This window comes from Monodelphis domestica, chromosome 3, assembly GCF_027887165.1.
Source record: "Monodelphis domestica isolate mMonDom1 chromosome 3, mMonDom1.pri, whole genome shotgun sequence".
Taxonomy (NCBI): domain Eukaryota; kingdom Metazoa; phylum Chordata; class Mammalia; order Didelphimorphia; family Didelphidae; genus Monodelphis; species Monodelphis domestica.
The window spans coordinates 17,092,481-17,108,483 of record NC_077229.1 but is presented as its reverse complement, the minus strand read 5'-3'; the positions used below and the strand labels follow the sequence as shown (position 1 = coordinate 17,108,483).

The 16,003-nt window shown below is 54.5% G+C and overlaps 2 protein-coding genes across 4 annotated transcripts; one reads left to right on the top strand and one right to left on the bottom strand.

Annotated features, from left to right (window-relative positions):
- The first annotated feature begins 2,420 nt into the window (after positions 1–2,420).
- Positions 2,421–5,205, top strand: MRPL40 (mitochondrial ribosomal protein L40). Its single transcript, XM_007490468.3, has 5 exons — positions 2,421–2,498; positions 2,888–3,042; positions 3,602–3,694; positions 4,116–4,274; positions 4,538–5,205. The coding sequence occupies exons 1-5, from the start codon at positions 2,436–2,438 to the stop codon at positions 4,860–4,862; spliced, it is 795 nt and encodes a 264-aa protein (XP_007490530.2). The 5' UTR covers positions 2,421–2,435; the 3' UTR covers positions 4,863–5,205.
- A 6-nt stretch (positions 5,206–5,211) lies between these two features.
- Positions 5,212–13,755, bottom strand: C3H22orf39 (chromosome 3 C22orf39 homolog). Of its 3 annotated transcripts, none has more exons than XM_056821410.1 (4): positions 13,568–13,755; positions 8,725–8,892; positions 6,911–7,035; positions 5,212–5,428 (listed from the first exon to the last, which is right to left on the bottom strand). In XM_056821410.1, the coding sequence occupies exons 1-4, from the start codon at positions 13,604–13,606 to the stop codon at positions 5,344–5,346; spliced, it is 417 nt and encodes a 138-aa protein (XP_056677388.1). In that variant the 5' UTR covers positions 13,607–13,755; the 3' UTR covers positions 5,212–5,343. The 3 variants fall into 3 exon arrangements, with proteins under 3 accessions (XP_056677388.1, XP_007490528.3, XP_016288008.2); XM_007490466.3 differs by lacking the exon at positions 13,568–13,755 and adding an exon at positions 11,613–11,757; XM_016432522.2 differs by lacking the exons at positions 6,911–7,035; positions 13,568–13,755 and adding an exon at positions 11,613–11,757.
- Positions 13,756–16,003: the final 2,248 nt, after the last annotated feature.

Sequence of the window (16,003 nt, the reverse complement as noted above, 5' to 3'; positions counted from 1 at the left end):
TGTTAATAGTTCAGGTCATGTGAAATGGATTATTGATCACTGATTCTTTATTGAAAGTTGTTTTGCTATTCATAAGAGTAACCATTATAGTCCAGTTTTAACATTGTTATTGAGCTTTGAGGCTTAAAGCATTACATTGTGCAGATCTAATGCCATTGCTTTTTTTTAAACCCTCACCTTCCGTCTTGGAATCAATACTGTGTATTGGCTCCAAGGCAGAAGAGAGGTAAGGGCTAGACAATGGGGGTCAAGTGACTTGCCCAGGGTCACACAGCTAGGAAGTATCTGAGGCCAGATTTTAATCTAGGACCTCCCGTCTCTAGGTCTGGCTCTCAATCCACTGAGCTACCCAGCTGCCCCCTCTAATGTCAGCTCTTAAGAAGTGAGCAAAACAAGATGCCAGGTGAGGGACACAAGAAGAACGGATGAAGGATGATTCAACCTGGCCACAAGATGTTTTCCACTGGTATAGGGAGTGGAAGATGGGAGAGCTTCCAGAGAATGTTCCGGGGAGGAGACTGATACTTTGCCCCCTCCCTAACATCACAAACACTGGAAATCCCTTGATCTGGGAGGGCACTGTGGGCTTGGTTCTTACAAGAGGACGTTGGTCTAATTTGGGTTTTCCAATCACCAGGATGAATGAAGACTCATGGTCAGGTGGTCAGAGAGCATAATGAAGAACCAATCATAAGCATCATTGGGGGCATCTCTACCTCAAGTAAATGATAAACTATAAAAAGTTGCTCTGTCTGTAGTAGAGGTCTTTCATTACTGAGGGACCATTGACCTCTATTACTGGGAACCACTAGCCTTGCCAATAGTAAGTACCTCAGTTTCTCACTATTGTGGATTTATTAAGACAGTTAAATCTGAAAGTGTGCTGTTTCATAATGGAGAGCTATTTCTTAAACACTTACAAACACACATCTGTCTAGATGCAGTTTAGTTAGATGTAAAGAAGGAGTTAGAGGGGCAGCTAGTTTGCTCAGGGGATGGAGAGCCAGGCCTAGAGATGGGAGATACTTCCTAGCTGTGTGACTCTGGGCAAGTCACTTAACCCTCATTGACTAGCCCTTACCACTCTTCTGCCTTAGAACCCCAATACATAGTATTGATTCCAAGATGGAAGGTGAGGGTTTAAAAAAAAAGGGAAAAAAAGGGTTAGGTGGTATAGTAGATAGAACTCTGGACCTGGAACCATTAAGGCCTGAGTTTAAATATGCCTTCAAGTACTTCCTTAGCAGTGTAATTCTAGGCAAGTCATTCTTTGAAATGGGATTAATAATAGCACTTACCTCCTAGGGATGTTGTGAGGATTAAATAGGATATTCGGAAAGTACTTTTTAAACTTTAAAGCTTTGGTTGTTATTCAGTTGTTTCAGTTCTGTCTGACTCTTCTTGACCCCATTTGGGTTGTTTTGGGCATAGATTCTGGAGTGGTTTGCCATTTCCTTTTCCAGCTCATTTGACAGATGAGGAAACTGAGGTGAACAGGGATAGGTGTCTTGCCTAGGGTCACACAGCTAGTAAATGCTTGAGCCATATTTGATTTATTTTTTATTTTTGTTTATTTTTACATTTTCCCCCAAGTTACATGATTTATGTTTTCTTCCTCCTCTTATCCTTCCCTACTACTGGGTTATACATATATATATTATCATTCAAAACTATTTCCATATTGTTCATTTTTGTAAAAGAGCAATTCTATAAAACCCAAACCCCCAATCTTATACCCATAAATCACACATTTTCTTCTGTTTCCGCTCCCACAGTTCTTCCTCTGGATGGGGAGAGCTTCTTTCTCACAAATTCCTCCAGATTGTCCTGGGTCATTGCATTGCTGCTAGTAGAGAAGTCTATTACATTTGATTGTGCCACAGTGTATCAGGCTCTGTGTACAATGTTGTCCTGGTTCTGCTTATTTCACTCCGTATCAGTTCATGTTTGTCTTCCCAGCTCTCCTGAAATCATGCTGTTCATCATTCCTTACAGCACAATGGTATCCCATCACCATCACTTTGTTCAGCCATTCCTTCATCGAGGGACACTCCCCTGAGGCTGTATTTGAACTCCAGTCTTCCCTACTTCAGACCTCCTCCTGCTCTATCCACTGAGCCATCTATAAATGCTAGTTATTATTATTATTACTAGTGATCTATAGGTTTCTTTTTGTTCTTTTATTGCACCAGCTACTCCTTTATGGCAAACATTCATTCAAAAAGCGACAGAAATCAGCTTCTCCTCATCTGGAAACCAAGCCAGACCCCAACCAATAAACGGGACCGAAACGGAGCAGGAGGCTCCTGGGTCAGTGATGCCAGATGGAGCATGGGAAGGGGGGGAACAAGAGAGAGGGATTAGATTCGATTTTTAAACCTTTACTTTCTGTCTTAGAAGGTAGAAGAGCGTAAGGGCTCTGCAATGGGGGTTAAATGACTCCCCAGGGTCACCCAGCTCCAGGACCTCCAGACTCCCAAACCATTCTAAGATGGAAGGTAAGGGGTGTATGTGTGTGTGTGCAAGTATATAAGACGACACAGTCCAAACTTGTAACCCAAGAAGGAAGGAATTGGTCAATGGCAGGATTTTTGGTCAATATCACGAAGAAGAGGGGGGGCGGAGTCGGAGAGCTCCAGTGAGAGCTGACAGGCTCGGCTGTGCTGGCGTGGACACTTCTGGCCCCTCCCCCAAACCCCAAACGAGGCCGGAGGGGAATGAACATGGGCGAGGCTTTGGAGCCAGCGGCCCTGGGAGGGTGTCTCTTGGCTAGGAGGCCCCTCCCCTTTCGGGCCCCGCCCCCAGTCGGGCGGAACGCGAGCGGTTTGGCGTCAGAGGCGGAGTTGGCTGCGCGGAACACCAGTACTGAGCATGTGCGCGTGCGCAGGAGGTGCGGACCGGAGTGAGAGCAACGAGAGTGCTGAACAGCGGTGGTAGTGGCGGTGCTTGGGACGCCGGAGCTGAGGCCGAGGCCATGGCTGCGCTGGGGGCCGCAGCGCGCGCGCTAGCTCTGCAGGGCCGCTCCGGGGGGCTCCGGGCCTGGTGAGTCCCGCTGGGTCCGCGTGAAAGGGGGGGCCCAGGTCGGGGCAGGTGATCCCCTTCCCCCCCCTCCTCCCCGTGGAGGTTGACCTTGGCACCTCCCTCAGGCCCCTGAGAAGGGAGGGACTCTCCACCCCAGGCCTCTTCCCACTTCCAGCTCCGTTTGCTCGTTTGCTCGGGAGGGAGGGGGACATGGATGGGGTGGGCTTCCTGGAAGAGGTGAAGTCTGAGCTGGGCGGTGAGAGCCGGCTGGCGTGGAGGCGGAGAGTGCGTTGGCAGTAGGAATGACTGGGAGCGTCGGGAGCCCGGGTATCCTAGAAATGGAGTGATGCTGGATGACGGGGAGTCCGAAAGGGCTGGCGGGGGTGGCCAGACCCTCCAGAGGCAGCAACCTCCTCGGCCCCAGTTCAGCTTGGAGGGAGGGGGCCACCCCTTCCCCCATATGTCACTCATTTGGGGACCCCGCCCTCTTCTACAAGGCAGCTGATGTCCCTGAACCGGGGTGCGCAGGAGCAGGGCCTCGAAGCCCCTGAATGTGCTGATCTCTGGTCTCTCTCCGCAGCCTTCCCCGGCCCTGCTGGCCTCACGCTCCGGGCAGAGAGAGCCACCTCTGGGCCACGGCGCTGCTCTCCCTGCGAGCTGCCCTCCCGGTGAGGTAAGAGCTTCCCCAGGCCTCCAGGTAGGGAGAGGGTGCATCCAGCAAAGTGCCCACGTCCAGGGGGAAGGAAGCAAGGCCAAACTCCCTGCCTAGGGAGCCCCTGTCCGGGCCTCCTCGGTGACTGGTCAAACAGTCACCTAGCCTGGCTCCCTGGCCTGAGGGTTTCAGATCCTGCGACAGACCCAGCCAGCCCGCTAGAAGGCAGACTCTGTGTCTAGCACACACTGCTAAGCAGAGGAACACGAGCCCCAGTCAGGGGGGAAGGGGCGCTCCCCAGGGCCCACTGTGTGCTAGGCCCTGCTCTGGGTTCCACAGCGCCCACCGCTGTTGTCCCTGGGGGAGGAGGGGCTCAGAGGGCTCTGGCCAGCCCTTGCCCAGACTCTGAGGGGATGGGTCTCCTGCTCACTGCCCCCACCAGAGGAGAGCCTCTCAGAAAGAAGAAGAAGGTGGACCCCAGGAAAGAGCAGGCCGCAAAGGACCGGCTGAAGAAGAAAATTAAGAAGCTGGAGAAGGTCAGCCAGGAACTGATCCCCATCGAAGACTTTATCACTCCTGTGAAGTACCTGCAGGAAGAGAGGTAGGCTGGGGGGCACCTGTGCTCTCTGAGAAGCCCCTCTTAGCAGGGAATCGCAGCAGCTTGGCCTTCTTGGCCTTGCTTTGGAGTCCAGGAGAGGTAGGTGGCCTCCTAAAGCATCTGAGTGCTACACAGGGGGGAAGGCAGCCTGTGAGGTAGAGCTAGAATGGGGGGCACAAGTGCCAGGGCAGGTGTCCTACCTCCCAGACCTGAGGGTGGTCCCAAGGGCAGCAGCTTTCCCCTGAAGCCCTGCTCTGTGTCCCCAGGCAGCGCCCTGAGCCGGAGGTGCCCTTTGAGGTCAGTGAAAGGAGGACTCTTCTCATGAAGAAATGGACCCTCTACAAACAGCAGGAGGCTGAGGCTGAGCAAAAGAAGATCAGGTCCATGCTGGAGGCCCAGCAAGAAGCCCTTCGGGAGCTACGCCAGGAGTCGGAGCTGCTGTACCAAGCGGCAATCCGGAGAGACGACAGTCTGTTTCCCTTTGAAAAGGAGGGCCCGACCTATACCCCAGCCACCCCCGGCTACCAGGCCCCCGAGGGCAAGTATAACGATGTCACCAAAGTGTACGTACAGGTGGTGCATAAGAGATAGGGCAGGAGCCGGGCACCCACCCATGGGGGCTCAAGGACAACCACGGTGGCCAAGGCCCGCCTTGAACCGTGCGCTTCTGTGGGAGAGCCTGGGCCCCACACGCTCAGGAGCTCAGCCCTGCTGTCCTGTCACCTGTCACGTCCCCCCAGGTAGGCACCCATCCTGCCTGGTCTGCAGCCAGGCACAGTAGAGAAAGGGGGAGTCCGCCCACACATGAGGGAAGGGAGCCTCACGGGAGGCACCAGGCCCTTCCGCAGGGGGAGGATGGAGCTGAATTCTGGAGGCTGGGTTTGACTTTCATACGAATGCAGATTACTCGTAATAAAAGACTGATTAAGTATTACGTTCAGACAGTCCAATGAGTTTTTATTGGGTTATAGAAAAGGGAAATGGAGAACTTGCTCTTAAAAACTGTCCAGGGTCACTCGGAAGGTGGTCGAGGTGAGCCCGGGCTCTTCCAGTCGGAGCAGGCTTCCCCGGGTTATTGCGAGGGTCGAACAGGTGGGTGAAGGGTGGATGGAGCGGTGGACGGTGCTCCACAGACCTTCCTGGGGCTGCCTGCCTGTCTACAAGGGAGAAAGGGCTTGGTCAGGCATCCCTTTTGCCATGCGGGCCCGGATCTGAAGTGTGGGCTTCAGGAGACCCTCCCTTTGGGCCTTGTTCCTTGCTTTGTCTGAGCCCGATTTCATTGGTGTGGGAGATTCAGACGTGGAAGTTACGGGGTTCGCCCAGGGTCTCAAAGGCAGAATCCTGACCCCTGGCATTCTTCCTGACTGAGGCTGGCCTGCACCCAAAGGAAAGGGCCTCCGAGAAGGCACAGGCGATGGGAAGTCTTCCCTCTGCCCCTCCCCACCTCAGGGCCATTGTTGGATGTGAATGAGATGATAAAAGTGCAAATATGTTCAAATCTCACTCGTGTGTGGAAAATGGGAACAGGAGTACATTCCTGGGCATTTTGACTTTTAAAGAGTAGATGCTAGAAGGGTAGCCAGGCCTGAAATCAGGAGGATCTGGGTTCAAATTGGCCTCAGACACTTCTAGCTGTGTCTCTGGGCAAGTGGTTTCCCTTGATTGCTTAGCCCTGGCCTTTCTGTCATGGAGCTGTTACTAAGATGCTGTAAGGTCCCTTCGGGGCAGCTGGGTGGTTCAGTGGAGAGAGTCCTGGGTCTGGAGTCAGACTGACTCCTTCAATCTGGCCTCAGACATTTCCTAGGTGTGTAACCCTGGACAAGCCACTCCACCCTGTGGGCCTCAGTTTCCTCATCTGTAAAATGAGCTGGAGGAGGCAATGACAAACCAGTGCAGGCTCTGCCAAGGAGACCCCATACAGGGCCATGAAGAGCCAGGTACGACTGAATGACAACAAGGGACTCGCTGGCTAAGGTCGAAGCCGCTCTGTGCAGACATTTATTTTCCATCAGAGCAGCACAGCCACAAAGGAAAGAAACAGCCTCAGAGCAACCCCGGATAGTGGAGCCCTTGGCCAGGGCTGGATTTCCTGCAGGGCCCTTCTTAGTGGGTGGCGGCCTCCGCTAAGCACGGCCTGCTAGTCCTGCCTCGTGGGTGCCATCCTGACGATGCCAGGGGCTTCATGGCAATGTCAGGGCAGTGAGGCTCCAGGCTCCCTGCGTGGGCTTGGTGGTGGGTCCCACAGCTGCGCAGCCAGGTGCTGGCATCATCCTGGCGCGGTGGCAGGAACTGCTGAGAAATGACTGAAGGCCCCACTCTCCTTTCCCAAAGCCCTTGGAGGGGAGGCACACCCTGATGTCCCCAGAGCGAGACACGTGTTCTGGCTGCCTCTTTCCCCAGGGATGGAGGCCGGGGAAGAGTAACTGTGCCTGAAGAATGTGCTGCGCCCCCCCTCCCCTGCCTGGCAGCGGGTCTTCTGATCCGCCACACAACTCTGAGGGCACAGGGCATGGGGAGCAGGAGGCAGAGGAACAAGGGAGAAGGGGCGCGGGAGAAGCCAGAGGCTGGCACAGGCTGGGCCCCCTTGGCCTCACACCAGCTGGTGGGGAGACTTCCGCCTCCATCACGTGGCCCCTCACTTGGATTTCTCCTCCTCAGGCAGAGGCAAGTGCCAGTCTCTGGGGGGATTCTGCCTCAAGGTCCACACTGGGGGGTGCTTCTGCTTGGCCAGGATGCGGGCTTGCTCGCTTTGGCAGAGAAGTTGCTGTACAAACAAAGAGGGCGGTTATACCCACTGCCGAGGGCCGGCACCTCGTGGCTGGAACGTGCAGGGCTATTTCCTTTCCCTGACCACTGCAGCACGGGGCCCCTCCTGAGGACCCTTGTGGGCCTTCTGGGGATGCCTCGAGGCTGAGCTCTAGTGCTGAGCATTCCCCAGGTAACAGGAGGACCATCGCCAGCCCTGCCAGCTGTGGGACTGGGCAAGCCCCCAGCCAGCCTCCCTGCCAGGGAGGCCCTTGTTTCTGTATCCCCAGCTGCGGGCACACAGTAGGGGCTTGATAAATGCCGCTGCATCCCCTTCTTGTTCACAGAGAGCTGTATGAATCCCGGCGTGGTCCAGGGATGGGAGCTCTGCTACTGCCTGGCCACCCTGGCAGCACCTTCCTTTCCCTCCGGTCCAGAATGGCCTCATTCCCTGCCCCTCCTCCCCAATCCCCCATCTGTTTTCCTGGTTCTTCCTCCACCCCAGCCCAAAGCACTCTTGCCTCAAAGACCACCTGGTGCTCTGCCTGCCTGGGCAGAGTCGGCCCTGCGGACGCCCCCTCTTTGCCCCACATCTCCAAAATCTGAGCAAGGCCCTGGGGCCACCTCCAGCTACGTCTGCTGCCAAACTGACTTGATTTCTGTAGCTTCTTGACTTTGCTATTCCTTTTCTTTCTAATTTAATTCAGCCATGAGGAGTTGTTATGCATCAGGGGCAGCTAGGTGGTGTGGTGGATAAAGCTTAGGAAGACCCGAGTTCAAATCCTACTTCAGTCCCTTCCTAGCTGTTCTGATCTCAGGCAAGTCACTTCTTGGTTCTTCTGTTTCCTCATCTGTAAAATGGGGATCATTAAAGCACCTGCATTTCAGAGTTGTTGTGGGGAGAATAGCTGTCAAGTGCTTTGCAAGCCTGGGAATGCTCTGGGAATGCTAGTTGTTATTGTTAATAATAACCACAATCACGTACGAGCCCTGAGCCTGGTTCTGGGCTACGGAGGCAGAGACGACTCGAACCCTGTTCCTAAGTAGCCCACTGTGCCACAATGGATGGAAAGTCTGCCTACTCCTGGCCAAGCCCTGAAGCAAAGACAGCCTCCCCGCTCGGTGCCGTCTCCTGCTGCCCCTGCCTAACGACCTCCCACCCCTCCAAGCCCCCTTTTAGGAAGTCTTCTTGGACCCTGCCTGGCTGTACGGCTCCCATTTCCCTCCCACACAACCGCTCTCCGTTTGTCTAGACTGAGGACACTGGATGTGCAGCTCCATCTCAGGGCCCAGGGCAGGAGCGCCACCATTCCCTTCCTTTTCTATGACTCTGGGATACTTGAAGCCCTGACCAGTCCCTCGTGGAAAAGCCACCCACTGCTGGGGTCTCTCTTGACCCTCAGATCACACGATCCATCCTCAGTGCCCGGCAGACTTGTTAGGCTCTTACATAGCCCCCAGAAGCGTGTCCCAATGGCTGACCCTGTCCCTTCCAGGCTCCGGGCACCCACCTTTGCTTGCCTCACTTCTCTTGGGCCACACCGACCTGCAGCCCGGGATAATCTCAGCAGGCCTATCCCTGGCCCTTCCCGGCCTAAATCCTCCCCTTCACCCGGATTGAAGCCACTGCTCTGTCTGCAGAACAGGGCGGGTATTGCATTTCTGTTGGACCTAACCCCGAGCCCCCAGGAACTGGCCCCAGACTCACCTTGGCGTCCGGACTCCTGCTCTCCTCCCACTGCTGGCAGTTTTTGTAGTCTCTCTTCCACTGGTCACAGGCTGGGCTCTCGCCATAGGTGTAGTAATGATGAAGGAAGTTCCGGATCGTTCGGCAGTGCTTCCATTCAGCCCAGTAATCTTCACAGCTCCTTGGAGGCTGCAGAGGTCGAATGACAGATGCAGAAGGGGAGGCTCAGAACAAGGTCTGCACGACCCCCGCATCTCTGCCCCCTCCTGTTTTAGGCCCTCAATATCCCCACACAGAAAGAGCTGAAAGCCCTGGGTGTGAATCCGTGTGTGATTGGAAGCTCCAGGCCTTGATTTCCTTATCTAGAAAATGGAGATAACCTTCTTTGGCCTACATACCTACACAGCCATTTTGTAAGGAAAGCATACCCTTACCCCTACCTCAGGCCAGCTGTAAGTGCCTTAACGTCAGGCATGTGATTTCATTTTTGCTTTGGTATCCCCAGGCCCTGGCACAGTGTATGGTGCATGGCAGGTGCTGAACAAATTTCTGCTGAATCAAAATTACTTTGTAAATAACAAAAATGATGATAGCTGGCCTTTATAAAGCACTTTGCCAATAGTATCACACTTTTATCTTCATAGCCATCCTAGGAGGGAGGGTGCTATTATTATTCTCTTATGAGGAAACTGAGGCAAAGAGCAAGTGACTTGCCCAGTCACACACAGCTAGTAAGCATCTGAGGCTGCATTTGAACTCAGGTCTTCCAATCTCAAGGCTTAGCATAGCTGAGCCACCTAGTTTATCCATCTTTAAAAGAATCTTTAAGTTACCTTCCAATTTTAATTTTCTCTAAGTCTCTTGGGCTTTGAAATCTACCATTTATGGGTTTAAACCAGTAAGTGCTGGGAAGGCTGGGAAGGGAGGAAAAAACTTCTCCCATGTGATGTTCCTTTATAAAGGCTCCAAATTCCACCATCTCTTAAATTTACTGCTGGCTTCTATGGTAGGATTCAACTCCACCATTATCATTATCATCGCAGCCCCACTCCCAGAATCCTGTTTTCATTCCCTGCCCTTCAGCTTTCCTTTTGTGTTGTCTCCTCCATTAGATCATAAGGTCCTTGAAAGAAAGGATTGTCATTTGCCTTCTCTATATCCCAGGCTCTTAGCACAGTGACTAGCACATAGTAGGTGCTTGGTAATGCTCATCATATTATGTTTCTGAGCCTCAGTTCCTTCATCTATAAAATGGGGGTAGTCATTTTATGTCACAGAGAAGGCTGAAAGAAAAATGCTTTGAAACTTTTTTGTAAAAAGTTTATAAACAGCTAGGTGACACAGTGGAGATGGGAGGTCTTTTGGCCCTAGACACTTCCTAGCTGTGTGACCCTGGACAAATCACTTATCCCTGGATGCCTAGCTCTTACCCTTTTGTCTTAAGAGTTGTTACTAAGACAGAAAATAAAGGTTTTTTTTAAAAGCCTCTAGATTTTGGAAACCAATTTGGAATTATGCAAATAAAATAACTAAAATGTCCACACCCTTTAACCCAGAGATTCTGCCTATCTTAAGGAGGTCATGAGAAGAAAGCCCTTATAGACACAAAAATATTATTTCCATCAGTACATTTTGTGTTTACTAAAGAACTGGAAACAAAGTAGATGGCCATTGATAGAGGAATAGATAAACAAACGGGCATATCATCATGCTTTAAGAAACAAAGAACATGGTGCAGGGAAACAAGGAAAAGTCCACGTGACTTTATGCAGAGTGAAATCAGAGATAATAAAACAACATAAAACAACATACACTGTACAATCTACAATAAGAACCTCCCCGCCAAACTGTCCAAAGTAAAGCTGCAAAATTTCAAGGAACAAGTCTGGTTCCAAACAAAAAACAGTGAAGCCATCTGCACCCCACTCCCCTGCAGAGGTGGGAGGAACATTACATATATATTTTCAGGTTTGTTTTCAGTGTATTCATCTGTTTTGAAGGTTGTTTTGCCTCTTCCTCTTTTTTACCCCTTTTCTAAAAAATGTCTATAGAATGGCTTTCTGGGAGGAGAAGAGAAAGATAATGGGAGAAGATTCTGGTGATGTAAAAAACAAAGTATCAATAAAAGTTATTTTTATTTAAAAGGAGCCTACAGAGACATGGAAGCAGCTGTTACTTGGTTTCACTTCTGAACCTGTTTCTTTATCTATCGAACGGAGAGAAAACCTTTCCAGAGGGTGCTGTTACTGCCCCCTGCCTGCCTCATTATCTCCTAGCCCCACTGGCTAAGTCTCAGGCTCTTAGTTTCCGGCCCTGGTTGGCTCTGCCCTTAGCTCCTCCACCAATCACTCAAGACGCTCAAATCTGAGTTCCTCTCACTCCCCCTCAAGGTCTCCCTCAACTGTTTCCCTTTGGCTCCGCCTCCATCTTAAAATCTAGTTCTTGGCCCCGCCCCTTAGAGAGCCTTCAACTGTCAGTTTCCCCTTGGTCCTGCCTCCAGCCCTTAGTCTTAGGACAGTCTCTCAACTGTCAATCTTTACCACTTAAGGCCTGTCCCGCCTCTAGTCTCAGTCAAGCCCCGCCCCAGGCACTGGCCCCGCCCCGTCACCGTTCATAAATGTCCGAAGCCTCATTGGAAGTTTCCATCCCACAAGTACCGTTAAATCCACCTCTCCGCTTCTCTTACAATGGAATCCCTGGTGCCACTCCTTAGGCCCTTACCCCTCCCCATCCGTCCCGCCCTCCTGTACAGCGCTGCTAGGTAAACTCCGCCCCCCGCCCCCCCCAACCCCAGGCCCGGCTCCCTCCATCTCCAGGACTATTTGGCCCCAGCCTTGCCGCCAGTTCTCTCCCGCCTCTCGCCCCGATCCCTCCCGCCCCTCAGGTCGCCCCCGTGACCCCTCACGGACCCTCCAGCTGCCGTCGTCAGCCATATTGTAACTCTCGACCGCGGCGTCCCGCCTCTTCAGTGTATTAGCCAATGGAAGGGGACAAGTCTCCAGCAGGAGGATTGACACCTCCAAGAACCAATAACCAATAACCATTCATGTGCAAACCAGCCAATCCTTTTCTTGGAGAGGCGGGGCTTAAGCGGCCTCCCCTGGGGAGTTCTAGGTTGTGGAGCTGCCGGCGCACCAAGCCTCATTCTCAGAGCTGGAATGTCCATCGGTGGACCCCAAGGAAACTTCTCCCTGCACAAGAATGCCGCATAACAACTCCCCTTTGAGGTCCCTTCCCACCCCTGCTTCAAGTTTTCGTTTGATGGGGCGTTCACTACTCTCCGAGGCTGCCCTTCAGCCTCACGTAATCAAACCAAAGGGAGCTGTGAGCCCGGGGAAGCCTCCGAGAGGCCGTGGTAGACTACCAAACTCTGGACCTTCCGGAAGAGGCAGGGTCAGAGCGGGAGGGGACCCCAAATCCCCCTTCCCAGCAGCACTCTGGTCTTGGCCCTGACCGTCCCAGAAGCCGGGGATGCCCTCCCCCCTCACCTCCGGCTACTCTCGGAATCCCTGCTCGGAGCTTCAATGGACACCTTTCACGCGGAGCAGCCCGGATCTCGCCCCAGATTCACTTGTTTTATTTTGTGCACAAAATGCATGTGCTTACACGTGCGTCTGCCAGTGGATAAGCATTTATGAAGCCAGAGCTCCGTGGGCACGCACAAAGAGCCCCCAAGAAGCTCAGTCTAATGGGCTGTCCGGAGTCATGATTGTTAGGAATCATCGCGTACACTACTGACTCCACACACCCCGAGTGCACACGAGTGTTTCCCCGCTCCTGGTTGGCTTTGGGGCTAGGAGGAAATATTTGTAAAGCACTTGACAGTGCCCGACACACAGTAGGTGCTTAATAAGTGCCTATCTCCCTCCCCCTACCCAGAAAGGATCTGAGATTCTGGCTCTAGGCAGTCTTGGTGACCAGACAGCTAGCCGGTACCGCTGCCGGCACCAGGCATCGGGAGGGAAGCCCAGACTTCTCAGCGCCAGGGGCTGCACCTGGGCCCGGAGCATTGCTCCAGGCTTTGTGGGTACGAGGGCTGCCTGGGCTCTGAATTCAGCTCAGGCGTCCTGGAGAGTGATGGGGAGGGGCGGGGCGGCGGCGGGAGGTGCTCCCCCAGGTGGGTTAGTCGTTGCCCTTTTGGCTCGGAGAGCACCACAATGGCATGACTAGGGTGGCTGAGCTTGGATGTAAGGGAGTCTCAGAGGAAGTCATTAGCCGCCCTCTCTCTCCAGTCATCTAGGTCCAGAGCCAAGACAGGCGGCACTGGGGATGGCCTCAGAGCCTGCTTCAGCCGCCTTCGTAGCTGTTGGCACCAATTGTTCCCCTCCGCTCTTCCAATGGGAGAAGTCTTCGTGTCTGCCGTAGAGTAGATGCGCCCTAAGTAATGGCCAGCTTTGGGTCTCCTCAGTTTCCCTCAACCTAGCTTAGCTCCTCTACTGAGACGGCTTCACCAGGGTGTGGCCATGCTGGAGTTGGGAGCAGCCCTGAAAAGGGCCCAGCAAACCCTCCCCATAGGGGGCTGGTCCTCACAGCCCTGGCCTTCCCACTACGGGTGCTGATCCTCCCTGGGCCGCTAGGAGGCGCCAGAGTGCACCCAGCACTGGCCTTCCCACTACGGGTGCTGATCCTCCCTGGGCCGCTAGGAGGCGCCAGAGTGCACCCAGCACTGGCCTTCCCACTACGGGTGCTGATCCTCCCTGGGCCGCTAGGAGGCGCCAGAGTGCACACAGCTCTGGTCCTCCCCAACACCCAGGAAGCCCCGCCCCCCATCCCTCTTGAGTGCAAGCTGCAAGAGACCTCGGAAGTCTTTCAAACTGCAGGATTTGAACCCTCGTCTTCCTGCCGTTAAGTTCTAGCACTTTACCTGGCGGCCCCACTGCCACTCTTGCTGCCACCACCTCATCCAAAGAAGCCCCGAGAGGGTGAAGTAGGTGACCGCCCATCTCCGATTCGGGTGCGGAGCAGGGCTTGGAAGCTGGGCTGGTGTCCGAGGACCTGAATTCGAACGTGGCCTCAGTCGCTGCCTAGCCCCGGCTTCCCTCCGTTAAACGGGCTGTAAAGCTTGCGCTACAGAAATGCTAGCTTCGGTGACTGTTGTTACGGAGACAGGACCCATCTGGGACACGTGATCGAAGAAGCACGGTTCAAATCCCATCAGAGAAGTGTAGTATAGTCGGAAGTCCTGGGTTCAAATGTGACCTCAGACACGTTCTAGCGGTGTTACCCTGGGCGAGTCACTTAGCCGTGATCGCCCGGCCCTTGCTTAGAACCGATGCTGACAGAAGGTAAAAGAAAGGAGCCAGCAGGGCAACAGGAACCCGTCGGGAAGGGGCGGGGCAGGCCGCCCCGGAGCGAAGGCTTCTTTTCCCGCGGTGGCTCCTGAGGGCGCCCGCCTGGCCGGGCGGGCTTTTCCCTTCTTCTCTGGGCGGCGGGAAGAAGGTTGATGTTCCCACCTGGCCAATAAAAAGCAGCTGTTTCCAAAGAGCCGCCTTTCTTCCCGGCACGCGCCGGGGATGAAGCGCCACCTCGTGGCGGCGGGCCACTATAGCATGCCTTGCTTTTTCCTGCCTCCAAGCTGGGCAGAGTGGCTCCTTCAGGGTCTGGTCCTCCCAGCCAGGTGGGACCCCAGGGCTCTCCTCCACGAAGGAGGGGAACCCCGGGGGCTGAAGCCGTTGATTCAGGGGGTCCTAAGCGCCTCCTGGAGCCCTTGGGGAGTCTGGGGAAGCCAACGACTCTTCAGGACCTCACGGGGGTTTTCTTGGCAGAGAAGGCCGCGCCTTCTGCAGCCCACTTTACAGATGAGGACACCGACAGGCTTAGGGGACTTGCCCAGGGTCACTAGGCTAGTCACTGTCTGAGGCCAGACGTGCAGTGTCGAAGCCCCCTCCGCGGACACAGTCATCAGGTTCGGAGCCTCCGGGCCAGTGTGAGGGGCCCTCAGAAGCCGAGGTTTACACAAGCCTTTCCTTCACAGCCAAGGGTGGATTCCCACTCAGAGCAAAGGCCAGAGCAGGGCCAGACGAGACGCTGGCCATCGTGGAGAGGTGAGGAATGGAGCTGGGCCCGACGTGACACCCTGCCAGCACCCGCAAGGGGAGGCCCTGGTGCAGCGGGGAGTCATGGGGGATCAGGTCCTGGCCCTCCTGAAAAGGGCTGCAGGACTCCAGCGGTGGGTGGGGCTCTCATGGAGGGTCTGGCCTTGGGCCGGGCCGGGGTGGCTCACTGGCCCAGGACTCGGGATGCCAGGAGGGCACACACAGCCCTCTGCTCTAGGGCTTCACCGGACCTCTCCTAAGGAGCCGGAGGCACATCAGCCCTCGTCAGGACCTTCGGGCCCCTCCCCCCCGTGGGCAGGCCTGCTCAGCTCTCCCCAGGCCACAACCATCCCAAACCTGGCTCAGCAAGACTCTGGCGGAGGAGGAACACATCGAGGCAGCCGGGATCAAGAGCTAACACAGGCCGCGTGATGGTCTCTGCCCGAAATCTCCGGGAGCCCCTTCTCTCGGCAGCCGGGCCACTGGACTCCGAGAGCCACGGCCAGAACAAGGTGGTCATCTTGTCCAAGTGGCGTGAGTGAGGCCTCTGAGGAGGCCAGAGAGCTTCGAAGCGCACAGGGCAACCTCTTAGCTAACAGCTGCTCCGACAGGCGGCCATGCAGTCCTTGCGGCAGAACGAGCACGATGACCTCCACAGTTGGCCAATTATGAGCTTCTTTCTGGGGAATCCGTGGCTGGGACAAGTCAAGAAAATAGATATGGAAGCGGGAGCGAAGCCCCCTTGACCACACCCTTGGAGGCCAAATCTAGGGGTGACCGCTGTGTGGATGGCGGGGGCTACTCAAATGCCATTTGGGGGCAGGGGGCCAAAAGTGACCAGTGGAGCTCAGAGGAGGTACATGGACCCTCCAGGCCCAGCCTAGCCGCTTGGGACAGGAGCACAGGGCTCGCCTGCGGCTGGCTTAGTGGCATTCCAGGCCTTCCCCCAATCCAGCTCATGGCACCACAGTGCCACTCAGAGGAGCTTTTTCTTTTTTTTTCTTTTTTTTTTAACCCTCACCTTCCGTCTTGGAGTCAATACTGTATATTGGCTCCAAGGCAGAAGAGTGGTCAGGGCTAGGCAATGGGGGTCAAGTGACTTGCCCAGGGTCACACAGCTGGGAAGTGTCTGAGGCCAGATTTGAACCCAGGACCTCCCGTCTCTAGGCCTGGATCTCCATCCACTGAGCTACCCAGCTGCCCCCGAGAGGAGCTTTTTCTTAAGAAATGCTAAAGGAAACAAAGGGCAGGTCACGGAGCGTCTT

Coding starts and splice junctions, on each gene's coding strand:
- MRPL40 (XM_007490468.3), top strand. CDS start 2,436: ATGACTCCCCAGGGTCACCCAGCTCCAGGACCTCCAGACTCCCAAACC. Junction 2,499..2,887: donor AAACCATTCTAAGATGGAAG/GTAAGGGGTGTA, acceptor GCGCGTGCGCAG/GAGGTGCGGACCGGAGTGAG. Junction 3,695..4,115: donor CGAGCTGCCCTCCCGGTGAG/GTAAGAGCTTCC, acceptor TGCCCCCACCAG/AGGAGAGCCTCTCAGAAAGA.
- C3H22orf39 (XM_007490466.3), bottom strand. CDS start 11,747: ATGGTTATTGGTTATTGGTTCTTGGAGGTGTCAATCCTCCTGCTGGAG. Junction 7,036..8,724: donor GCAGGAGTCCGGACGCCAAG/GTGAGTCTGGGG, acceptor TTGTTTGTACAG/CAACTTCTCTGCCAAAGCGA. Junction 5,429..6,910: donor CCTGAGGAGGAGAAATCCAA/GTGAGGGGCCAC, acceptor TCTCCCTTGTAG/ACAGGCAGGCAGCCCCAGGA.